Source organism: Elephantulus edwardii, unplaced genomic scaffold, assembly GCF_000299155.1.
Source record: "Elephantulus edwardii isolate Elephantulus edwardi_28Jun2011 unplaced genomic scaffold, EleEdw1.0 scaffold00337, whole genome shotgun sequence".
Lineage (NCBI taxonomy): Eukaryota > Metazoa > Chordata > Mammalia > Macroscelidea > Macroscelididae > Elephantulus > Elephantulus edwardii.
Window position 1 is genome coordinate 1,603,190 of NW_006400087.1, and position 27,045 is coordinate 1,630,234.

Sequence of the window (27,045 nt, forward strand, 5' to 3'; positions counted from 1 at the left end):
GGTCTTGAGCATCTTTGTTGAGTTTTTTCCTGGTAGCTCTATCTTTTATTGAGAGTGGTGTATTAAAGTCTCCAACTACTATAGTAGTGTTGTCTATTTCCTTTTTAAGTTTGTTAATGTTTATTTTCTATATATTTTCAGGTCTTTTATTTGGTGCATAGATATTTATTACGTTATGTCCTCTTGTTCTATTGACCTTTTAAGCATCATGTAGTGACCTTCCTTGTCCATTGTGATGGTTTTTACATTGGTATTTATATTATCAGGGATTAATACCACCACTCCTGTTTTTTTCTGGTTGCCATTTGCTTGGTATATTTTTTCCCCCATTCTTTTTAGTCTTTCTTTATCTTCACTTTTCAGGTGTGTCTCTTATAGATAGCATATTGATGGATTTTTATTTTTTTATCCCATCTGCTACTCTTCTTCTCTTCAGTGGTGCATTCAAACCATTCACATTCAGTGTGATTATTGAAAGACAGGATTTTATTGCTATCATTTTATTGAGTTCTTTTTAGTGTTGTTGCTAATTACTTTAGTCCATCCTGCTTTCTGTGGCACTTCTATAAGAAGGATGTCTCTCAGTGTTTCCTGAAATGCTGACCTTGTTTTTACAAACTCCTTTAAGTTCTGTTTTTCTGGGAATGTCTTGATCTCTCATATTTTTTAATTCTTCTTATTTATTTATTTTTATTATTTTTGTGTGAGTGTACCGTCAAATCAGATCTGACTGGTACAGGAGGAGACTGCTCCTCCTTCCCCGGCAGAGCATCTGTGGATTCGAATCATGCGCCTCTGGGATTGTAGTTGCAGGTCCTTGCCACTAGGCCACCAGAGCTCCCCTTGATCTCTCATATTTGATGGACGGTTTTGCGTGATACAATATTCTTCACTGACAGTTGTATTCTTCATGTTCGATGTATGTCATACCACTGCCTTCTTGCTAGTGTGGTTTCTGCTGAGAAATTGGCCTTAATCTTATTTACTCTCCCTAATAGGTCACTCATTGTTTTTTCCCTCTCTGCTTTCAGAATTCTTTCCTTATCTTTTATTCTGGCAAATTGGACTATGATATGCCTTGGTGGTTTTCTTTTGAGGTCTATTCTATTTGGTGTTGTCTCAGCTTCTTGAATATATATTATCTCATTCTTCATTATGCCTGGAACATTTTCTTCTATTAATTTTTCCACAGCTTTCTCAGTGCCTTTACTTACTTCTTCCTGTTTTGTGATCTGATTACACACATGTTAATCCTCTTGGTGGTGTCCCATGTTATTCTTATGTCTTCTTCTTTTTCCTTCCTCTTTGATTCTGCTTTTTGTTCTAGAAGATCAATGGTGACAATTATATTTTCTTTTTCACTGGTCCTGTGTTCCATCTCTTCAATTCTGTTCATATGTCCCACCAACATGTTACAGCATCTGAAACATTGGTCCTCAAATTCTGGGTTGTGACTTCTTGTTTTTCCAGAGTCTCTAATACCTCGTTTGTTTTATCTGCATTGTTTTGGATTGTTTTTTAAAGTTACTTTTGGGTTTAGCTTGCAGTGTCCTGTAATTCTTCAAGTTTGCCTTTCACACATTGAAAATATCCAATCATTGTTCTTTTAAATTTTGTGTCAGAAAGTTCCATCAGACTTCCTTGCTTCAGGAAATCCATCGATATTGTAATATTTTTGGAGGGGTGACATCTTGCTTTGGGTTTGTATAGAGTGTGAATTAGCTTGTTTCCTACATTACACTGGTATGGTAGAGTTTTTCACACGTGGGGCAATATCAGTCTCTTGATCTAATGTCACTGCTCCAGTGGAGGGTGAGACAGCTACCCTTCCTGAGTTTCTTTCTGAACATTTGACTCAAGGGAAAACTTGCTTCAGTTTGAGAGAGATAAGGCCTGTGAATTAGCAGCCTCCTCTGTCAGACAGCTGCAGCAGCTAAGCTAGTCCATGGTATTCTGGGCTAAAGGCAGCTCATGCTTTGGAAGTCAAGAGGAAACGAAATGGGTTCATCTGTGATTCTGATGTCTTTGGCACAGTTCTGAGTGGGGGTAATGGGTTATCCTCCAGACATTGGGGCTAGGCTCTGGGTCCAGGTTCTCTAGATAGTGAGGTCAGGTCCTCCAGGTGGTGGTGGTGGACATGCAGGTGGTGGTGGAGGAACTTCCAGGTGGCAGAAGTGGGTCTTCTAGGCAGCAGATGTGGGACTTCCAAATTGTGGGCCGAGCATCCAGGAAGCAGAGCTGGGATTTTCAGACAGAGGGCTGGTGCCAGGCTTCCAGAAGGTGAAACTTTCCAGATGATCTAGGTGGCAGGACTGGAGTGGAGGGCCTCAAGTTGAATAGGGTGTGGAAGGGGGCGCTAGGCAGCAGTGCTGTGGTCTAGCGCTCTAGGCAAGAGACCAATCCAGGTCATACTAAGAAATTTTTAAGGCAGATACCTAATTAATTGACTGGATTCATGGTGTAGCAGTGATACACATACAAGCAATACCCAAAGATGTTTTTAAAAATTGATGATATTTGTGAACAAACTGTGCTTATTTCCAATATGTCTGACTAATTTAATAGCTGTTGTTGTTGTCATCAGTAGGTGCTGTTGAGTCAAGTACAACTCTTAATGACCCTATGAACCTTATCCTATACTGTGTCATCCTCATCATCTTTTACACATTTGAGTCCATTGCTGCAGCCACTGTGTCAATCCATCTGACTAAGGGCTTTCTCTTTTCACCACCGCTCAATCATTTCGAGCATGATATCCCCAGAAACAGCCTCTTCTAGCTGTATGCCAAACATACGTGAGATGAAGCTTTATCATCTTATTCTTCAAGGTACACTCTGTTTGCACCTACTCCAAGACCTATCTGTTTGTTCTTATGACAGCCAATGGGATGTTCAGTATCTTTCTCTAACATCACAACTCAAAGGCATCAATTCTTCTTCTGTCATCTGCATTCATTGAAAAGACCATGGTCTAAGTCAGGCATATTTTAGTCTTCAAACTAACATCATTGCTCTTCAATATTTTTGAGAGGTCCTTGACAGTGGACTTGCCCAGTGCAATATATTTCCTGATATCCTGACTCCTGGTACCAAGTATTTGATTTTGTCGATTAAGTCATTGACAGTTTTAATCTTTTCTCCATTTATCATGATGTTGCCTATTAGTCCAGTGGTGAGAATTTTTTGTTTTCTTGACATTGAGATGAAATTCATATTAAAGGTGGAAGTGTTTGATCTTCTGCAGCAAGCTTTTCAAGTCTTCCTCACTTTCAGCAAGCAAGCTGTGTCATCTGCTAATTTAGGTTATTGATGAGTCTTCCACAAATCCTAATGCCACTTTCTTCTTCATGGAATCCATCTCCTTGAATGATGTCCTCAGAATACACATTGAATAGATATGGAGAGAGGATACAACCCTGATGCATACTTTTCCTGATTTTGAACTGTGTAGTATTCCTTTGCTCTGTTCACATAACAGCCTCTTGGTGTAGGTATAGGTTTCACATGAGCACAATTAGGTGTTCTGGGATTCTTATTTTTCTCAATGTTCACCATAATTTGTTATGATCCACACTGTTAAGTGCATTTGCATGGTCAATAAAACACAAACATTCTTCTGGTAGTTTTTGCTTTCATCCAGAATCTATCTGACATCAGCAATAATATCCCTGGCACCATGGCCTCTTCTAAATCCACTTTGGACTTCTGGCAGTTCTGTCTATGTGCTGTCCTAGGTGTTTTTTGTTTGTTTGTTTATTTGTTGTTGTTTTTTAAAATTTCTACTAGTTTATTTACAAAATTAGAATACATTGTTTTTAAGAACAAATTCTTTCAATTTCCCTCACCCTGCCCCCATTAAATTGTACAACCTCATAATTAATCCATCCCTTCCCCTTGAGATCCTCGTCCATCTGCTTCTACTCTCTCCCACCCCTCTTGGATCCTTATGCTCATTCTACAATAATGGTTTTATACAATATTTATCCTTGTGGAACTGAATTAGTTCACTCAGCATAATGCTCTCCAGTCCTGCCCAAGTTAGGTAATAATTTTCAAAAATCAGTTCTCCTATGTGCTACATAATATTCCATTATGTGAATGTACCATAAGTTCCCAGTCCATCCATTTGCGGTTGGACATTTGGGTTATTTCCATGTTGTTGCAATGGTGAATAATGCTGCTATGAATGTTGGTGTACATATCTTAGATTGTGCCTTAGTTCTTTTTCTCTCGGGGTACATTCCAAGTAGTAGAATAGCTGGATCATATGGAATTTCTATGTTCAGCTTTTTGAGAAAGCTCCAAACTGCCTTCTAGAATGGATGTACCACTTTATAATCCCACCAACAATGTATAAGGATTCCTTTCTCATCACATTCTCTCCAACATTTATTAATGATCTTCAGCATTGTATGTGATATTAATGATATTTTTTTATAGTTTTCACAGTCTGTTGGATTTCCTTTCTTGAGAATGGGAGCAAATATGCATCTTTTCCACTCAGTCAAACAGGCAGTTTCCACTAAAATTTCTTGACATAGATTAGTGGCCTATGAAAACCCTATGAACAATAGAGGAACAAAGATAGCCATAGAGGTAGAGCCCAGATGAATTAAAATGAGGTGAAATAGCCAAACATATCCTTTAATAGCTAGAACACAGAATGAATGAAGCGTGAATGTTGGAAGACTAGAAATTGCAAAAATGAAATGGAAAACATGAATGTTAACAGTCTAGGCATTAGTGAGATGAGATGGACCAGCTTTGGTAACTTTGGTATACTACACTGAGTGTAAAATAATCAAGGGAAAATGGTGTTGCATTCATAGTTACAAAGATGGACTAGTATTAATATGCATACAAGGAAGAACTGTTAATATGACTATTATTCAAATATAATCTCCTACTGCTAAAGCTGAACAAGAAGAAAGTTAAGATTTTCACCAAATTTTGCAGCCTGAAGTAGACCAAATATGTAATATAGATGTGTTAATGATAACTGGTGACTAGAAGGCAAAAGTTGGAAATAATGAAGAAAGAAGGATAGTTGAAAGTACATATCTGGTGACAGAAACAACGCCAAGAATAGAATGGTTGAATTTTGTACTTTTAATAACTTACTCATCACAAATGCCTTTTTGTAGAAAACATAAATAATAACTTTACACATGTACATCATCAGATGGACTACATAAGAATCAGATTGACTACATCTGTCAAAGAACTGTTGGAGAAGCTCAATATTAGCAGTCAAAACCAGGCCAGGTGCTGACTGCAGAACAGACTCAATTATTCATGTGCAAGTTCAAATTGGGGCTAAAGAAAATCAAAACAAGTACATTAGAACTAAATATGATTTAAAAATCATCTTACAAATAGGCTAGAAGCACTGAACACCAGCGATGAAAGACCCGATGAGCTGTGCTGTGGGATGAAATGAAGGAAATCATTCATGAAGAGAATAAAAGGTCACTACAAATACAGATGAGAAAGAAAAAAGCAAGATGGTTGTCAGAAGAGACCTAAACAATACACTAGGGCATGGAGAAGTCAAAACAAAGGGATGAAATGCATAAGTAAAAGAGCTGAACAGAGATTTCAAAGAGCAGTTGGAGAAGACAAAGCAAAATATTATAACAGAATGTGCAGACATCTAGAATCAGAGAATTAAAAGGGAAGAACTCACTTGCATTTCTCAAACTGAAAGAACTGAAAAAAAATTTCAAGCCTTGAGTCGCAATATTTAGAGATGCTACGGGCAAAATCTTGAAGGTTCCAGGAACCATCAAAAGAAGATGGAGAGAATACAAACATTCACTGTACCAAAAATAACCGGCCAACACTGAAATATTTCCACAAGTACCGTATGATCAAGTCAATTGTAACGAAGGAAGAAATTTAAACTGCAGTGAAAGCATTGGCAAAAAATAAGGTCCTAAGAAACAATGAATTTAATAGTTGTTTTTAAAATGCCATTTACTGTATTAACAGTTAAGAAGGGAGGATAGCAAGTAGAAGTCCCATTAGATGAAAAAAAAATGTGGCAGATAAAATTAAACACCTATTAATGGTAAAATATCCTATTGAAAAAAAAAGAACAATCCGGTACAAGAAAAATCTGGGACAAGTTATCTACTAAAATACTACAGAAACTTAATGGCGAAATAATAGAAGCATTCCTTTTTAAATTAGGAATGAAAAAGGATTCAACTAATCACCAGTCTATGTAGTGTTGTAATCTATAAGCTTGCAAAGCAAGAGAACATAAAGAAAAGTAGAAAGAAGATATATCAACATTTCATTATTCTCAGAGGATGTGATTTTTTTTTAATTTTTTAAAGAAGAAAATGTAATCTTCATTCAAAATGTGTGTGAAGCTAACCAAAAGGTCAGTGGTTTGAATCCATCAGTCTCCTCCAATAAAGATGTACAGTCTTGGAATTCTGATGGATGTCAGTCCGAATCTAACTGATGGCAATGGGTTTTTCATCTATACTAGACTGACTCGTCTTTCTTCATTAGAGAAGCTGATGGGTTTACACTGTTATCCTTTTGATTAGAAGCTGAATTCTTTAACCACACTCCTCTCGCCTCCAGAGCTACTTTTCTATTATGCACCTTTTGTGAGCCAGGGTAACATTTCAATTAAAGTATCAAATGTGTTCCAAAGGAAAAAAAAGAAAAATGTGTGTGAAGCATAAAAGCCAATGAAGGGAGGTGTGTAAAACACACACACACACACACACACACAATGTACATGAACTTCTGGTAGTTTCCTATCTATGCACAATTCTAGTCATTTTTGAATGATCTTCAGCAGTATTTTTCTTGCCACATTCAGTTGGATCACCTTTCTTAGGAATGGGAACAAACATGGATAGACCTCTTTCAATCTGTTGGCTAGACAGCTGTCCTCCAAATTTCCTGGCATAAACTGGTGATGCATCCAAGGCTGCATCTGTTACTTGAAACAAGTAAATTATGATCCTATTGATTCCTGGGGCTTTACTTTTTTTTGCCAATGTGTTCAATGCAGCTTTTACTCCCTCCTTCATTACCATTGGCTCCTGTTCATATGGTTCTGACAGAAATTTTCGGTGTCAATAAATTCTTTCTGGTACAGTGATTCTGTGTGTTACCTTTATCTTCTTTTGATGTTTTCTTGGTCATTCAAAATACTGCCCATAGCATCTCTCAATATTGCAACATTAAGCTTAAATTTGTTTTCAGTTCTTTCAGCCTGAGAAATGCAGAGCTAGTTCTTCCCTTTTTATTCTCCAGTCTAGCTTTCTGCACATTACATTATCATACTTTGCTTTGTCCTCCCAAGCTGCCCTTTAAAATCTTATGTTCAGTTCTTTCACTTCGACATGTTTTCCTTTTGTTTTGGCTTCCTGATGCTCCAAAGCAATCTTTACAGTCTTCTGACATCCATTTCAGGGGGGTTTTTTTCTCCTCCATTTTTGTAATGACTTTTTACTTTCTTCATGGTTGATATCATCCCACAACTCATCCGGTCTTCAGTCATTGGTGTTCAATGCCTCAAATCTATTTTTAAGATGATCTTGAAATTCAGATGTTGGTTCCTGTGGCAGATGGATCCTGGCTGATTGTAATGAATACCATAAGAATGTGTATTTGTGCTTTATTGACTATGCTTTATTGACTTTGTGGATCATAACAAATTGTGGCTGACATTGAGAAGAATGGGAATCCCAGAGCACTTAATTGTGCTCATGAGGAACCTATACCTGAACCAGGAGGCTGTTGTGTGAACAGAGCAGGGGAACACTGCATGGTTTAAAATTGAGAAGGGAATGCATCAGGGTTGTATTTTTTTTTCTCCATACCTATTCAATCTATATGCTGACAAATTATCTGAGAGGCTAGACTCTATGAAGAGAAGTGTGGCATAAGGATTGTAGGATAATAATCTGTTATGTAGATGACATATCTTGCTTGCTGGAAGTGAGGAGGACTTGAAGGACTTGTTGCAGAAGATCAAGAAATGCAGCCTTCAGTATGGATTACATCTCAATATCAAGAAAACAAAGATTCTTGCCACTGGACTAATAGGCAGTACCATGATGGATGAAGAGGAGATTGAAACTGTCAACAGCTTCATCTTGCTTGGATCCCCATTAACACCCTTGGTGCCAGTAGTCAGGAAATAAGGAGACACATTGCAAAGGGAAAATCTACAGTTAGGGACCTCTCCAAATTATTGAGGAGTAATGATGTTAGATTGAGGACTAAGGTGCATCTGATTCAGGCCCTGGTGTTTCTGATTACTTGCTATGCATCTAAGAGGCAGACAATGAATAGGGATGACTTGAAAAGAATTGATGGCTTTGAGCTGTCGTGTTGGAGAAGAGCACTGAACATCCCATGGACATCAAAGCAAATGAACAGATATGTCTTGAATAGAGGGCAGCCAAAGTCCACTTTGGAGGCAAAAATGATTAGGCTTCATCTCACATACTTTGGACATGTTGCTAGGAGGGGCTACTCCTTGGAGAAGGACATGATGCTGGGAAGGGTAGGGGTCAGTGAAGGAGAGGAAGACCCTCAACCAGGTGGATTGACATAGTGACTGCTGCAAAGGGCTCTTCTGTGTCAGGAAGTGTGAGGTTGCTGAAGCATAGAACAGGGTTCAAATCTTTTGTTCATACGGTCACTGTGAGTTGTACTCAACTCAATGGCACCTAATAACCACAACAACAATATACATTAATGAAACACATTCATTGTATACGAATGCATGTCAATTAAAAAAAGAATTCTATTCTTATATTCTTCTATAAGAATTGCATACTGTCTAAATAAACTCACTTTTTAAATTTAAGGATAAAAAAGAAACAACATTATAATTAACAAGAGAATACGCCAAGGTTTCTAGATATACAATTTTTGAAGTTGCATTCTTTTATACCTAATGAGGAGCTCTGGTAGCTTGTTGTTGTTATGCACCACTGAGTCCATGATGACTAATAGTGACTCTATGAACAACAGCAGCTCTGGATCTTGCCCTACCCAGAGCCAGTATTACCATTTCTGACACACTTGTCCCACTGTCACAGTCACTATCTATCTCATCCCAGGTCTTCCTCTCCTACACGGTCCTTCCACCCTTCCGAGTATGTTCTTCTCCAAGGATTGATCCCTCTTGGCAACATGCCCAAAGTCTACGAGATGAAATTTCAAAATTCTTGCCCTCAAGGAACAACCTGGTTTCACCCTCTCCAGGACATACATGTTTGTTCTTGTGACAGTCCAAGACATGTTTAATACTCATCTCCAGCACCACAACTCAAACCTGATGGCTTAGTGGTAAGAAATTTTGCTACCAATGAAAAGGGTAGGAAGTTCAAGTCCAGCAGCTGCTCGATAGAGGAAAAAAATGAGCAGTCTCTTTCTGTGCAATTAACTGCCTCTGAAAATCGACTGGAGCATCAACTATGGGTCGATTCCAACTTGATGATACTTAGTAAAAACAACAGTATACATACAGTAAACAACACATTTCATTTTTAATATGTCACGTTCCTAAAAAATTAATCTCTACAATAGCATGAAAAGATATAAGCCATTAAGGAAAAGTATATCAACTAATAAGAGTATCAAGCATTTAGATTTGTATTGAGAAAATAATACTATTTTTGGAAGCCCTTACAGAAGTCCTAATGAAATAAAATTATATGTATTAAAAGTTCATATCTTTGTTGTTGTTGTTATGTGCCGTCGACTCATAGTGACCCTATGCACAACAGCCCTAAACCCTGCTCTATCCTGTGCCAATCGCACTGCCTCTGACACACCCATCCCGATTACCCCAGTCACTGAATCAATCCATCTCATAGAGGGTCTTCCCCTCTTGCGTCGTCCCTCCACCCTCCTAGGCATGATGTCCCTCTCCAAGGACCTGTCCCTCCTTGCAACATGCCCAAAGTATGTCAGATGAAGCCCCTAAGTATTGTCTAGGAAAGAATGACAGTGGCTCACATCCTTCTGATGGCAATCAGCCTCTTTGAAAGCTAACTTAACCGTCTGTCCCTTGAAGTTTTGGTGCTTCTCCGGGAGGTCACGGAGCTCACATGAATGAGGGATGTGCACCAGGGTTTAAAGCAGCATTGTTTCTCTTCAAATAAAAGAAAAAACAGCTAGAGGAAGAAGGAATTATGATGCAATCATTGAAAACAATGTAGTGAAGTAGAATAAACTTGAAGTATTTGTATGGGTATTTTGACAGAAAAAAGTGATACTCAGAGATGGATTCTTTTTCTATTGTTTACAGTTTGGAAAACCTATTATAAGTTGCTTAGGGAATTTTAGAGAAAATCTTGTGGAACAATGGGATTCTCTCTGTATTATCACTGTTCAGTGGATTTGGAACTGACTCATAATTAACCCTCCTTTGGGTTTCCAAAGGTGTAAATTATGCAAAAGGAGATTGTCCATCTTTCTCTCATGGAGGTGCTGGTAAATTCAAACCACCAGAGAGATGTGGCCATTAGGTCAGCAGCACAACCTTAGGGAGGACAGCACCAGAGTTCCTTACCTGGGAGCAATAAGCCCAAACTTGGCCTCCAGCCTGCTCTGGAGATGGAAGGGAAGTAGTGTTTGCAAGACACATCAGTGATGAAAGCCACAGCACTTTTCCCCCGATGAGTGGTGGTAGATGTATCATTCTTTCTAAAGTTTTGTATGTATTAATACAAAATAATTTTTAAAAAGGAATACAAATTTTTAATTTTTTAAAAAAATCCAATAAACCTTTGGGGAGTTAAGAGTGACCTCACACTAAGCACAGAGTTGGTTTGAGAGCTAGAAGTATTTCTACCTCTTCCTTTGTTTTTCTTTGCCCTCTCCTCTTTCCACATGATCTCTCTCTCAAATAGTTGTAAACTGTAAAATGTAAAATGAGACCCTACTTTACTATTTTTTTATTTTTTGAAATATTTATCATCAATGTTTACACATTTCAAAAGACTCATTTCAACTGTCTTGGAAAATTTGCACCTCATTTCTTCTGAACTAAAAGCATTTTCTATTAGGAAAAAATAATGTCTATTATTTATATCACTTTAGAAAATAAATCTACAAGCTGATTTATCTGATAATTATTGCATATAATTACTAATCTTATGGCAGAGTTTATACTCACATTTTCACCAGCCTGGTGGTCCGTGTGTGCAAGTAATCACAAGTTTTTTGGATCACGTGCTTTTTCGGGCTTATGTTTGAAGTGCACTACTGCTCTTCCCCTCAGGAGTGATGCCCTTGAGGCTTGGCCTGGGGTTTAAGGCAGGCTGTGGCTTAAAGCCCCAATTCTTCTAGGTGGTATAGCACTGGTCTGTGCATTGTTGTACAAATTTGTGGTTGCCTTGATGCTAAATACTGTGACACTGATGTACCAAATGTGATAATGGTTACCCATGGTGGACAGTATTTGGTGGAACATCCCGAATAAAACAAGCTTGGAAGCAGAAGTGGCATCCACTTCTGAAATGGCTTGGCTTGCCTCCAGAAACTCTATGAACAGTGCTCAGGCCTTTCATCATAGGGTCACTATGAGTCGTCTACTACTCGACACCATCTAACAGCAACAACAAGGCAAATGAATCCCAGATACTTAAAAATTTGGTTAAAATAGGCAAACCACAAAAAACCTTTGACAACCTGCTTAAGAAAGCTCTTACTGAATCTTTCTTTCCCACTCATTTTTATTTTTATTATTTCTTTCCCTCTCTCCCTCTCAGTAAACAGCTTCAATTTGTCTTAGATTTCTCATTGTAAAGAAAAAGCACATTTGCTGTCTTGTCATTAATGGAGTTAGAGAGTAATTGCTTGTCCTCCTGTGAGGTTTCCAAAGGCTCATTTTCAGAAGAAAATTGCTCAGCCTTCCTCCTCGGGTGTCTCTATGTAGACTTGAATCTCCAGCCTTTGGTTAAAAATAAGGCTGTTGATCATCTGTGCCACCTCAGGACACCCTCTCTCTCTCTGATGATGTGGTCTGTCTGTCACACGCACATTACCATTGTTATTGCCATTAAGCCTGTCCCCACTCATAACCACCTGCATGTGCACAGCTGGGTCGGAAGGCTGCAGCCCTTTGGGAGAGGATGACACAGAGATCCTCACAAACAGACAAGGAATCCCAGGTGTGTATAAACCAACCATCTTTGTACTAACAGTGAGGTCCATGTACAACACTACACACACAGACCCTCTCAGACAGACTGAGACCCTCACAGACAGATACACATCCATGCACCCAAATCCTAACAGATACACAGAGACCCTCATAGACAGACAGAAACACAGACACACAGAGAGAAACAGAAAGAGAGAGAGAGATAAGGAGGGAGGAACGGAGGGAGGGGGAGAGAGAGAAAAAGAGAGAGTGCGCCCATTCACAGACTCACACACATTTTTAAGACTAAGAAGTAGAGCTCTCCCTAGTACGGAAGATCCCTGTTACATTTTATATGATGCACACAGGTAATGTTAGGTGCAATGGATTTTTCTTCCATAAGGTAGAGGGAATACCCTGTGGATAATTCATTACTGCCTACTGACAGGCTAGTGCCTTAACATTTTAAAGAAGTAAAACATCAATTATCTGTCATAAATAAGTCCCATCTTCTCTCTCCTTCCTGGCAGGCCCCATCATGACCTTCTCATTTCATGCTCGCTGGCTTTTATCATTTATATTACATTCGTTGTCGAGCTTAACCTCCCAGTCAGATTGCCATTTTCTCTCTGGTTTGTCCCAAGTGTATTTGAATTACCACCAAATTGCTCTGAGATGCTGTCCACATTGCCAAATGAAACACAGATGTAATTATCATGAAGCTTAGGCCCTTCTGACCCAGTCTATATAGGAGCTCTGGCCTATGTGAATGTCTGCTGGACAAGCAGATATCAGAGCGTGGAGATCCGAAGTCAGCACTGGCCATGGTGTGAGCATCTCACCCTTGGCTTTCCCACCCATTGACACATCTGTGTATTCAGTTGTTGTTGTTGTTGTGTGCCCTGGAGTCAGAACTGACCCATAGCTGACCCTTAGTGGGTTTGCAGAGCTGGTGGATTCAATCTTCCTGCCTTTAAGACAATAGCATGGTTCTTTCCCACTAGGCCACCAGAGCTCCCCTAACTTAGTTATCAAGTACATATCCTGACTCTGCCAGATCCTGTAAATGTTAAAGAAACAGCACCATCAGGGTCAGGGGACAGCTGGAAGTCCCTGATGGTGGAATGATTAAATGTCCTCACAGGATGCTGAAGAAAGGCCTGGTGCTCTGATTTCCTGAATGAGCCATGGGAGCCTGTGGAGCAGAGCTTGACTCTGACACACACCTGGAGGTGGCATTGATCCCACATGCTAGGTAGAACGAGGCTTGGTACTGTAGGTGAACATAGAGGCTGCCCCTGGAGTTATATCTAAAGGCAGCCTTTCCTTTACTAGATGAGAGGGTAGCACAACCTGGCCAGACCCCCTCTGGTTAAGATATGTTCTGTGTTCCCCATATCAGGGTGAAAAAGAGAAATGACCTCACTGGAGCCTTCAAGCTGGACCCCGTCTATCTGAAGCATAGTCACCAAGATTCAGGTGAGCCAGTGCACCTGTATTTACAGGCTGTGTTAAGGTCTGGCTACCTGAGAGCTAGACTGTGACAGCCTTGTGATCTGTCAGCCAGAACTGTGGCACTTTGTGACTGACCAGCTAGAGCAGAACATGTGACAGGCTTGTTATCGATCAGCCAGAACATGTGGCAAGCTTTGTGATTGATCAGCCAGAACAGCCTTTGGACCAATCAGCAAAGTAGGACTGCAGCCTTCCCTCATCATTCTCACCTAACTCCTGGCCAACAGTGACTCTTCTGTTGAACCCAAGATGTTGTTGTTGTTGTTTAATGCCGTCGAGTCGTAGACTACTCATAGCGACCCTATGAACGAACAGCCTAAGCACTGTTCGTACATAGAGTTTCCGGAGGTAAGCCATTTTGGAAGTGGATGCCACTCCTGCTTCCAGGCTTGATTTAGTCGGGAAAGAAAACAACTTAACAGATGGACACTGAGTATTTATTCTGTGCCAGGTATCAGCATGAGCTCAGTGGAGTTAACAGGCTATCAAGATTAGGGAGCTCTGGTGGCCTAGTGAAGGCACACAGTTCAAATCCACCAACTGCTCTGCAGGACAAGGATGGACAGTCTGCAGTGTTCCCTTTTATAACCTCTGAAAACCCACTAAAGGGTCAGCTCTGACTTAACAGTACACAGCAGCAACAATAGGAAGAAAGTCCTACTTCTAAATATCAGCTAGTGAAAATCCTATGGCTTAAAATTGCATGGTCTGCAGCTGACCTTGGGAGTAGACAGTACTGGACATTACATTGTTCTTATGCCCATGGAGTGGACACAGTCCAGGCCAGCCTCTTGGCAGCCAACAACCATGATATTCTTTAACTATCAAATGTGTCTAACAGTTTACTTTTTCTTTCTTTTTTTCAGGACTCATCACTGACTATAGAGTAAGTGGAATGTTTGCTCCAAGATCTAAGTCAGTTTCAATCCAAGTATGAGGGTAATTATAGGGGTTAGAACTCTGTAGCCTCCATGACTCCATGTTTGGGGTCCCACAGAAGGACTCCTTCTAATGTGTTCCTAACCAGGTAGGCGGGACTCCCCTAGCCAGGTAATGGCTTTTCAGAGTTCACTGACCAGACATCCTGGGTTAGGGGGAAGGGGAATCCTGAATGTGCTTATAGGAAGAAAGAGGAGAACTCAAATCCCTCCATGAGAAAGGGGTTCCATCTCACAAAAGGGTCCCCAGTTATTGCTACATGGCTAGGACTGGCCTGGGGAGGGCAGCAGGAGACAGAGTCAGAGAATCCAAAAGCCTCTGGTGGAGTCGGTCAGCACAGCAGCCTTGTTACAATTGCCAGGTTTGTTGTTCTTTTTATCTGGTGTTTATTAATGTTTCTTTTGAAAATACCATGCTATCCTAGCCTTACTCTGAAAGGGAATTTGTAGTTGAATATTGATGTTCTTCATTGCCATTGAGTAGGATACCCAGTACATACCAACCCCTTATATAACAAAAGCACAGAGAATAAAACTACCTCTAAACCACCGTAAGTGGGGAAATACTGAAGTTGTCAACTATTCCGTTTTAGTTGGATCAACAATCAATATCCATGGAAACAGCAGTTCAGTTAAGAGATCAAACAGTGTACTGCATTGGGCAGATCTGCTGTCAAGGATCTCTTTATAGTGCTTTAAAGACTAAGGTGCACCTGACCCAAGCCACAGCTAGCTGAGCAGAATATGACCATAACTGATGACAACCTAGCAATGGTGCTCTCAAAAGTACAGACACATCACTCCTTCTTCAGGGCCCCTATTCTGTCATACCTGCTAACCAGCTATAGATAGCAGTGAGATATCTGCAGGTTTGGGGAACCAGGAGGCCCTGCCAAACCATCAAGGCTTGTTCTTAGGTTTTTTGGGCAAAGCTTTCCTGGTACCAACCCAACCATCCCCACAACCAGGAGGAGAAAAAAAACAGGATGCTGTGAGGTTACTGAAGTATTTTTAACTTTTTAATCCCGTGCTACATGGTTATTCTCTCTATTTATCTATTATATCTATTTCTCTATTATCTCACTACTTAGTTAACTGTTTTCCTATGGAAAAATTATGGCTTTGATTAATTGCATTGTTTGCTTGTGATGAGTGATTTCCCAGTTTATCAGGCCTCAAATGGAGTAACTCAGCCCAAGGACATGACAACTTCATATCTTGTTTTTTTTCATTAAACTTTACTCCTTCATAATTTAAGTATCATTAGGGGAAAATTCACATTTGATAACAGAAGATATCTGCTAAAACAAACCAAAAAAATCGCATCAGTTCTCCAGGGATTGAACCCCTTTTAAAGATGTGAACCTTCATTAAGTTGATGCCTTTAAATTATGGTATTGGTAAAGAATACTGTCTATACTATGGACAGCCAGAAACAAACAAATGACTTGGAAGAAGTGCAGCCAGAGGGCTCATTGGAGATGAGAATGGTGAGACTCTCTTGTATACGTTGACTATATTGTCATATCAGGCCAGTTTCCATACAAGACTTCATTCTCAGTAAAGTAGACAGTTGGTGAGGGAGAGGAAGACCCTTAAGGAGATGGATTGACACAGGCCTGCAACAATGGACTTGAGCATGACGTGATTGTGAGCCTGGTTCAGGAACTGGCAGTATTTCATGTTGACTCAACTGCACCAAACAGCAACAACCTTTAAAAAGCTTCATCCTGTATTGTTGTTAGCAACACTGCTTTTGCTTCATTGCCCAAGGATGAAAAGTATATTAGCTATGTCTGAATTGAACAGCAAAAGCAACAGGATTGCCTCAGATAGGCTTGTAAGGTTCACCAAAGAATGAAATGAGGCCATCTGCTTAGAAAATTTGAAAGACTAAAGAGTTTTTACTTTCCTGGTCTTTTCTTTTTTGAAACTCTTTCTGCATAAGTCAAAACTCTTCTTCAGTGTTCTTCAATTCTCCAGCTGCCTTCTGTCTTCTCCATCACCCTTCTCACACAACCATTCACCCATCTGAGTTAGATGGGTTGGGAGTCTGGTATCAGTCTTGTCTCCATCTGTTCTCAGTGGTGAACCTTGTTCTCCTGGGCATCAATGCCTTCAAGATGTATTGCTTTCCCTGCTGCTAAACTATAAAACTCTTTGAACTTTGATAAATGTCGATAATTACAGAAAGGCTTCAGGCCTTTTGTTCAAAGGGGCGTGCTCAACTCAAAAGCAATCAACAACAATCAAACAATAAAAATGATATCTGTTAGTTTCTTAAAGCATTTCTTAAAGTGAGTTTTTGTCATTTTGTTATTGCAACGATTGTTGTTGTTGTTGTTATGTGCCGTGGAGTCACTTGCGACTCATAGTGACCCTATGTACAACAGCCCTAAACTCTGCTCTGTCTTGTGCCAATCGCACCATCTCTGACACATCCATCCCAATTACCCCAATCACTGAATCAATCCACCTCATAGGGGGCCTTCTCATTCTGCACTGTCCCTCCACCCTCCCGAGCATGATGTCCTTCTCCAAGGACCTGTCCCTCCTTGCAACATGTCCAAAGTATGTTAGACGGAGCCTCAGAATCCACAAAACAAAAACTCATGGCCATTCAGTCAGAATGCTGATGCACTGATTCCAGTGGGCATTTTGAGGCTATCAATCACATGGGAGGAAAAAGTTTATCTTTCTCCCTCAGAGTTGTGGGTGAAATCAAACAGTGAGTGAAGCATCACCTTAGGATTAGCAGTACAACTCCCTATGGACCTAGTTTGTACAAATACTACAAGTAGTTGGCTTTAAAGAACAAAAAAAATTTTTTTTCTCAATTCTGCAAGTTGAAAGTTCAAATCAGGGTCTCAGTTATTTGTGTTGTCCTTGTCCCTGGTCTCAGGGCTCCTTGGTCCCTTGGCTATCGATGATCCTGGCATAGTGCCTGTCTTTACTAGTTTGTGTGCATGTGTCTGTGTCTCTACTGCTCCTTAAAAGAGTTTGTATTAAGGATCCACCCTACACTATTGTGACTGTGATTTATAGATCTTACTTACACCTGATTACATTTTGGAAGGGGATTACATTACAGTAGAGATGATCACCTGGTAGATTAAGAGGCACATGTAGTGTGTGGATTGGTTTTTATTGCACAGCCCACTTGCTGCTTTATGCACCAAGTGGCCAGGTAAGGGTTAAGCATCACCAGCAGCCAGACCCCTATTCTCACCATTTAGAACCTCACAGCTTCTGCAGGGGCCATACTCCACCGTGTGTGATGGACTAACACCTGCTCTAGGTGAATAGTCGGCTGCTCCTCTCAGGTCTGTGAGACAGACACCCTGAGATCCATGTGGGCAGGCTCTGCTTCTGTGTTATCACATTTTCCTGTATCCAAGGACCAGGAGGGAAAAGGGCAAGGAAGAGATGGTTACCCTGAACACTTAATTTATAGGCCAAAATACCATAACACTCTCTGAAAAGCAAAATCATAAATGATCTAGGAAGAATCAAATGAAGATGTAGGGAATACACAGAGTCACAGTACCAAAAAGAACTGACCAACACAGATATATATCTAGAAATACATATGATAATGAAGTCATGAAGCCAGTAGTAATGAAGAAAGAATTGAAGACATTGGCAAAAAATAAGGCCCCAAGAATTGATGAGATATCGATAGACACATTTCAACTGAAAGAAGCAGCCCTGGACTCATGAGTCTATGCCAGGAAATTTAAAAGACATCTCCTAGCTGATTGACTGGAAGAGGCCCATATTTGTTCTTATTCCAAAGAAGGGTGATCCAACAAAATGTGGACATTTTCAAACAAGATCATTAATATCATGTGCAAGCAAAATACTGCTAATGATCATTAAACAACAGCTAGAACAGTACGTTGAACAGAGAACTTGTAAAAGTTCAAACTGGATTTAGAAGATTGATGATGTCAAATGGACATCATCTTTGAAAGCAAAGAATACCAGAAGAATGTCTATTGTGTTTTATTGATTATGCAAAGGCATTTTAGTATGTAGATCATAACAAATTATGGTTAATATTGAGAAAAATGGAAATCCCAGAACACTTAATTGTGATCATGTAAAATCTATACCTAGACCAAGAGGATATGATCTCTCCAGAGCAAGGGAACATTGTTGTTTTTGTTATTAGGTGCCATCAAGTCGCCTGCAACTCACAGCAACCCTATGTACAACAGCCCTAAACCCTGCTCTATCCCAAGAGCAATGATGTCAGTTTGAGGACTAAAGTGCATCTGATTTAGGCAATTGTCTTTTCAATCACTTGCTGTGCATCTGAGATGGACAATGACAAAGAATGACAGAAGAAATAATAATGCCTTTGAACTATGGTATTGGAGAAGAGGACTCAATATCCCAGGTACCCTCAAAAGTACAAACAAACCTTGGAGAACTTCCAACAAGAATGCTCCTTGGAGGCAAAAATAACAAAGTTTCTTTTCATACTTTAAGCATGTTGCTAGAAGAGATCATTCCTTGCAGAAGCACATCATGCTTAGAAAGGTGGAGGGTCAGCAAAAGAGAGAAAATCCTTACAAATTGATTGTCACAGTAACCGCAGCTGGAGTATATCAGAGATTGTGAGGATGGGTTCAGATCTGTTGTTCATAGACTCACTATGAGTATGCTTGACTCAACAGCACCTAGCAAGAGCAACAATTTTAAAAGCACAAGTGAAGCATGCCTCGTTTTTCTTCCTAAGTGTCCCCCTTGTTCTTTCCATCACAGTCCTCTCTTGTTTGCACTGTTAAATTTACAACCTTTGGAGGTTTATATACTGAATAACAACTATGTCAGCTGGTGAGCCCAGAACAGATGTTGAACAGAAATTGCAGAGGGAAACAGTATCTGAAGACCAGCCTATCTACTGTTTTCTAGTGAGGTATTGTGGTGGTTAGAGTTACAAAGTTGTCTGGCTCTTAGTGGTTTGACAGGTATGATGTAATCATTTTTATTTTGTGACTTGATGCAAGCATCCAGTCAATGGAAAGGGAATTTCCTTGGAGGTGTGCCCTGCATCCAATATATACAAATGCTCTAGCAAAACTAGCCTTCTCTTGTTTCCTGAAGCTATTATATTGTGAGCAAACACCCTGCCGACTGACTTGCAGAATTGGGGACTGGCTCATTCTCATGGTCATGTGAGCCAGCAGCCTGTCATCTGACCTGCAGGTTTGGGGTTTGTCAGGCCCTTCAATAATGTGAGTGAGGGGAATTTTCCATTATTACAGATGACCCATGGATTTGGGACTCCTCAGCATTTACCATTGTATGAGCCATTTTCTTAACAGAAAAGACCTAGTGGTAGGGAGCTGCTTACCAACCCAAGCACATGTTTAGAATCCACCAACTGCTCTGCTGGTGAAAGCTGGGCATTCTCCTCCTACACAGGGTTGGCGATGGGTTGTCTCCAACTCATGGCGTACCACAATAGCACTTTGCTTACATAAAGTAAGACCATCAATAAGTTGGATTGACACAGTGCCTGACATAATGGGCTCAGACATAAACACAATTAGGATGGCACAGGACTAGGTGATATTTCTTTCTGTGAATATAGGGTCACTCTGAGTCAGAATCTACCTGATGACACTCAACGATAGCATCTGTCTTTACTTACATGCCTTCTGATTTGTCCTTCTGGAGAACACAGAATGGGAGAAATAATCAGTATTGCTGCAGAAAATGGTACCAAGTCATTGGTAACAAGTGGCAGAGGTATGTGGGTCTCTGCTCCCTCCTTGCTGGTAAACAGAATCCATTGCTTGGGTCCTACGGTCCCACTGCTGGGTCATGCATCCAACACACAGGACTCACTGCATCCAGGAGAAACAGATCAACCAATGAGTCAAAGGGGAAGCCAACTTTTACTTTATTCCTCACTGATGTACTGCTTTGTGTTTTTATTTCAGCACTGGCAACTCCCCCTGGGCCGAAGATTTCGCTCCCTGAAAATGTGGTTTGTTTTCAGGATGTATGGGGTCAGAGGACTGCAAGCCTATATTCGCAAGGTGACACTGCTTTTGTCACTAGCCTAGGCAGTGCTATGGCTGCCTTCAGGGACATTAATAGTGAAGCAGGGTTAGCAGTGATCATGTCCCTAAGGGAATCAAATGGCAGTTTCACTTCTTGTGATTACTTGGCATGTGCTATTCTGCTTCTTTTAAGTCAATTTCATTAAGATAACAGGTTATCAGTTCCAGAAAGACTTCCAAGTGAATACATCATGTACATTTTACTTTAGCCACATTGAGCCAATAATGAGGTGCCTTTGATAATAGCAATTGTGAGAATATTCAGTGTTTTCTTCTCAATAAAGAAATCAACCTGGAAGAAACACAGGTGTGGGCAGGTGCATGTGGAGAGTTTAAGAATTCTCAATAGACCGCCTGGGACCAACAGCATCAGCATCGTCTGGGACTATTAGACATATGCTGTGCAGGAAGGCTCAGGATCTCTGCTCTATGGGACACTTAGGAGGCTATGGTGATGTTCGTGGTCATGTTAGGTACCATTTAGTCAACGCCTTGCCCTGTCCTGTGTCATCACATGATCTCTGCCTTGTTCAAGCCCACTGTGGTGGTCACTATGCCAATTTGTACTACAATTTGAGAGCAAGGATCTAGTCCAGTCCTATTCCACAGACACTGAGGTTTGATAGCTTACCAAGGTATAACCAAGCTTCATGAATTTAGCTAACCACTGGTCTTCCAAATCCTGCATCCTTCTTAAATGGTGGCCTCTTCCTAATGAACAGGAGTCAACAGGGTTCTCAGGATTGGGAGGCAAGTGTGGTTTCAGGAAGTGATGGTTATGTATGGACGCCTTCAGCTAGAGTCCTGGTGCAGCTAATGACTCACTGTGTGACTCTGAGCAGGCCCCGAGTGTCCCCAGCTCCTGTCTGCGGAAGGGGGGTGAATCCCACCAGGTGCCAGCAGCTGGTGCAAGAAAACTCCAGGAAATTGTAAAGCACAAAGGGAATCTGTTTGGTTGAAAGAAATAGGAAATAGCTGTATGTGCTAATATCCAAGCAAAATATACTTTCTGGCCCTGTGAGAGTGCTCTACTTGGGTTGGATGGAGCTTCTTTGGAGAAAGAAGGCATGAAGTAAGTGACTAATTTGTCTGTAATGAGCACTGCTTTATGCTTAGGAGCAGTTAGATGAAATTGTGTTGCCTCATACACAATTTATCATGGATGGATTTGAAGGCATCTCACTGAGTGAAATAAGTCAGACACAAAGGGAAAACAGCAATAGTAAGACTGCAAAGACCTCAGGGTGGTCCTAAGAATAGGCAGAAGGAAGGGAGACAGGTCTGAGGCTCCTTGTTTAGGGACGCTGAGCTCATGGTGAGAATGAGGAGGAAATTAGCACTCAGTGGTTATAGTTGAACAACAAAGTGATTTTACATGCATGTTAAATTGCTTATGTAAGAAAGGATAATAAAGAAAATTTGTTAGATGAATATTTGCCTTAATAAGTCGAGTATACTGTGCTTAGATGCTACCAGGAGAGCCTGTCTAGGAGAGTAAAGCAAAGGAACAAGGAGCGGCACCTCTAGGCCTCACCTGTAGGATTTGGGGGCTCTGGCGCCCTCTGCTGACAGTTTAACAAACAGTCTCAAGCCCAGCACCCCTCTGTCTAGCACAGTGACCCTGTTTCAGCTCCAGTATTCCAACTGAAAGCATCATATACGTGTTCCATGCCCATTCCTACCTTAGGACAGGCCAAATACGTGCCTGGGTCACAGAAGTTTGCTGTCGCAGCTAATCCTCAGCCCACTCCTTATCAGCGTCTGGCCTTTCACGTATACAGGAATGCAGAGTCTATTGCTCACCTGGTTTGCTCCTCAATGCTGACAAGTGCCTGACAAGGAACGCCTAGCTGAGCTGTGACAGCAGTGACATGGCCATGATGGTCAAGGTTATGTGTCAGCCTCGCAGGCCAGGAACCTCACGTTTTGGCAGTTACCTTCTGACGCACTTCAACAGCTGTGTGAGGACACACTCACCCCCTCATTTTCCTGTCTGATGTCATCATCTTCCACGTTCTCAGAGCACTGATCTTTACATCACAACCTAATCTTTGGAATCTAACTGAGCTGCTGAGGAGTGGGTGTACTATTTAATCAGTGCCTGAGTTCTGGAAACATCTAGATGTTAAATATGATGTTATCTGACAGCTAGGCGGCCAAGCGGCAGACGCAAAGATGCAGATCTTTGTGAAGACCCTCACTGGCAAGACCATCACTCTTGAGGTCGAGCCCAGTGACACCATCTAGAATGTCAAAGCCAAAATCCAAGACAAGGAGGGCATCCCTCCTGACCAGCAGCGCAAACAGCTAGAGGATGGCCGTACACTCTCAGACTACAACATCCAGAAAGAGACCACCCTTGATCTGGTGCTGCATCTCCGTGGTGGCATTACTGAGCCTTCCTTGCGCCAGCTCGCCCAGAAATACAACTGCGACAAGATGATCTGCCGCAAGTGTTATGCTCGCCTGCATCCCCGTGCTGTCAATTGCCGCAAGAAGAAGTGTGGGCACACCAACAACCTGCACCCCAAGAAGAAGGCCAAATAAGAGCCCTCTCTTCACTGGCTCCCTTGCCTCTTGCAGGTGGTCTTCTTCTGAGCCCCATGACCCTGGGCCCTCAATAAAGTCTCTTTCATTGAACTGAAAAAAAAAATATGATGTTATCTATGTTGGCTGACATGAATCCTGTCTTTGATGCTAACTTCTTTAGCACAACACCACTGGGCAATCTGTAGCCTTGGCATCGTATTGCTGCATCAGTATCCCTGGAACCCAGGTCCTGGCCAAAATCTTTGTATCCTTCCTTTCCACCTCTACCGAGTGGGTCTAATCGTTCAGCATCTATTTGTGTGATTACAGTGAGGACCACAAGTCATATACTGCCAATACAACGTACATCTTCAAGATTAGCCATCATCTCTTTTTTGCACACTTGATTCTAGAATGTTGTTGTTACTACATATAATCAAGTCACCTGCAACTCATAGAGATCCTATGTACAACAGCTCTGAAGCCTGCCTTATCCTGAACCAGTCTCACTTTCTCTGACACACCTACACTCATTGCTCCAATTACAATGTCAATCCATCTTATTCAGCGTCTTGCTCTCTTGCACTGTCCCTCCATCTTCCAAGCATGATGTCCTTCTCCAAAGGATAGGTACCTCCCAGTCACATTCCCAAAGTATGTGAGATGAAGCTTCTAGAAAAGCTTCTTTGAATGGGGTATAAACAGTCTCATTTACTGAAGATAGTCATGTTTGCCCTTTTTCTGAAAACATTAGGCCATTTCTCTTGGTTACTGGGTTTCTAAAAAGATAAGCAGGTGATACAAAATGGGAGAACAGGGATGAAAGTGCATAAATGAATTAGAGATGTGAGGTACATCCTGTGGTTCCTTTCTAAAGGACTAGCCAAGAGACATTCACTCTGGTTTCTCTGTTTGTTTGTTTTTTTTTAAAGCATGTCCAGCTCTCTCATGAGTTTGAGGCACTGGTGCGCCAGGATCCCCGCTTCGAGATCTGTGCTGAAGTCACTCTGGGGCTGGTGTGCTTTCGGCTAAAGGTATATTTACATTATTTCCTTTTACTGTGTATCTTCTCCAAGCGTGACAAGGCAGATGATGTAACTCATGGCTTCTCTGCTTAAATCTTACAATGTTTGTTCCTGAGGCTACTGCCTGAAAGTCCTCCTCAGCCTCATTCCTGTCTTCCTGTTCAGTGGACCTGTGGGTGCTGGTTGGGCAGGTCTTGGTCCTAGAATTCTCACCTTTTTTCACCTCTGGTCCTGCCTTCCACCTCCCTGGATGCTCACAGTACGTAGTGTGAACAAATCCAGTGTCCACAGAGATCAACAACAATAGCATCATCTGCATACAGGTTGGAAATGCCAAGTTTCAGGCCTACTGAACCTATATTTGAACAAGCCCCTGGGTCATCTGTGCATTCACAAGGGTGTGGGTAGTGCTGGTCCTTGGCATACCTACACTTGCAATGCTGTTTGCATTCTCTGTCATGGCAGCTCGTGCAGAACATGATGACTGCGTTTGCTGGAGGCTCTGATGTGCAGCTTGCACAAGCAGCCTCACACCACCTCATGGACCATTCAGGTGGCTTTTAATTAGTAAATTTTCCCTTTCCCAGGAAGATTCTGCTTTTCAATCAAAGAAGTCAGGAAGAGTGACTGTAACTCTGCTCAAAAGTGTTGCCACGGGCACTGGGCCTGGATGCTGCCCTTACCCCTTCTTCCTCCTTACCTGGTTCTTTATTAGTTACTGGTTTGTGCCACCAACTAGGAGCCAACTCATAAATGATCCTCCAGTGGTTTTTCAGAAGCTGTAAATTGCACAGGAGATTGTCCATCTTTCTTCAGAGCAGCTAGTGGATTAAAATTGTGTGCCTTTGGGATGGCACAGACAACCAGAGCTACCTTACCTGGTTAAACCCTTACCCTTACCCTGACTAACCCATCAGAGCTTCCTTACCTGGTACTTAGAGCTTTGAAACAACAATGATATAATCAATGAGAAAGTCTAGATGCTGTAGAGATGGTGCTTGCCAGGGGAGAGGAGCTGGGAGAGCTTGTGGCAATGTTTGGCAGAGCAGGGAATGGTCTCCTACAGGGATGAGAGTAGAGCCTGTGTGCAGAGAAGCCTAAGAAGATTGCCACATCTTTTTCCCGTGGAGCAACTGGTGGGTTCAAACCACCAAACTTCCGGCTAATAGTTGAATGCTTCATCATTTATCCACCCTGCATGCGTCATTGTCTTCGGACTTGTTTATTCTAGACATTTCAAGTAAATGAAATCAAGCAATATGTTGTATTTTTGTACCTGACTTCTTGTTTTTATTTTGTTCTCCTATATTTGTGGCTTTAATGAATTACTTAGGGAGCTTTGGTGGCCTAATGGTAAGAAGCTGAGCTGCAAGCCCCAAAACACAGCAGTTTGAATGCACTAGCTGCTTCACAGGTGAAGGATGGACAATCTCCTCCCAGAGGGTTAGTTATGAGTCAGTTCCAACTTCAAGGCACACAATAACAACAATTTGTGGCTTAGTGGTGCAGAGTAGTCCTACCAATCTAAGGACACATGATTTGAATCCACTAGTTGCTCTGCTGGAGAAAGATCTACAATCTCCCCTCCTGAGATTAAAATTGCTGAAATCCCTGGGCAGTCAGCTATGATTTGATACTGACTTGATGGCACACAACAACAATTTACTATTGAATGACTGGTTTCCTTTCTCTGTCCTTGTCTGGGCTCGCCCTCAGTAGGTCTACTCCACATTTGTACAGTTCTTTTTTGTTTTAATTCTTATTTCATCTCAGACTGTTTTATTTGTGTACCTTCCTATTTCTGCTTACCCTAAGTTGTGCTTTCTCCTACCTGTTTGAAAATGACAAGAAATTTTTTTCTAAATGAATTGCTTTCATTTTTTACATTATCAAATTTTCAGATCTTTGCTCTCTGCCAAGACTTTTTTGACAAAATCTTGTTCTCATATCGCCTTTTATTTTCCTCTATCTTCATTCTTGAACACAACACAAGTTTTTCCAGACTCCTTGTATGCCAGCCATTTCTAAATTGCCTTTGGCCCAATCCATTGCCCACTTGGAACTGGTGGACATTCCCCTCAGTTCACTCTAAAACGTTCACTGTCACCATGCTATTCATCTGCTCTGGTTCAGACAAGAAATACTGGTCTTTTCTAATCCCACCTACCCTTTCTGCTTCTGCAATCGTGAAACTAGGCAAGAGGACAGCACCAGTCCAGTAAGAGGCTCATGACCTGAGGATGAAAGATGTAGCTCCACTTCCTGTCCCTCTTCCACTTGAACCACACAGCTCGTACTATTGTCACTATGTCAAGGGGGATGATTTCCAAAGAGGTCCAAGGGTCTCTTTGAGTAAAAACAGCAAAGTTCTAACTCGAGTGTGAGGCTTTGATAGAACACTGCCAAAGAAAAACATCAAACAAGAGTAAGCAAAAGAAACAGAAGTTTATTCATAACGTTCAAAACAGACGATGAGCAGATCAGGACAGATTGACCCTTTCCTTACCCTATATGTGAGTGTGTATATACATATATGTATACATATATTTATGTATACGTGTATTTATGTATACATGTGTTTATGTATACATATACATATATATATACACATATATATAGGTTGTTCTTGTTATGTGCCGTCGAGTTGTTTGCGACTTATAGCGACCCTATGCACAACAGACCTAAACCCTGCTCTATCCTGCGCCAACCGCACTGCCTCTGACACACCAATCCCAATTACCCCAGTCACTGAATCAATCCATCTCATAGAGGGTCTTCCCCTCCTGCGCCGTCCCTCCACCCTTCCAAGCATGATGTCCCTCTCCAAG

The 27,045-nt window shown here is 41.2% G+C and overlaps 1 protein-coding gene across 1 annotated transcript in view; it reads left to right on the forward strand.

Moving 5' to 3' along the window:
• The window catches only part of DDC (dopa decarboxylase (aromatic L-amino acid decarboxylase)), a 156,429-nt gene that overhangs the window by 117,994 nt on the left and 11,390 nt on the right, over positions 1–27,045 (forward strand). Inside the window, exons 9-12 of the mRNA XM_006901601.1 lie at positions 13,536–13,612; positions 14,515–14,534; positions 20,541–20,639; positions 24,125–24,226. Of these exons, the coding sequence (XP_006901663.1) occupies positions 13,536–13,612; positions 14,515–14,534; positions 20,541–20,639; positions 24,125–24,226 (298 nt within the window). The remainder of the gene's footprint in view (positions 1–13,535; positions 13,613–14,514; positions 14,535–20,540; positions 20,640–24,124; positions 24,227–27,045) is intronic.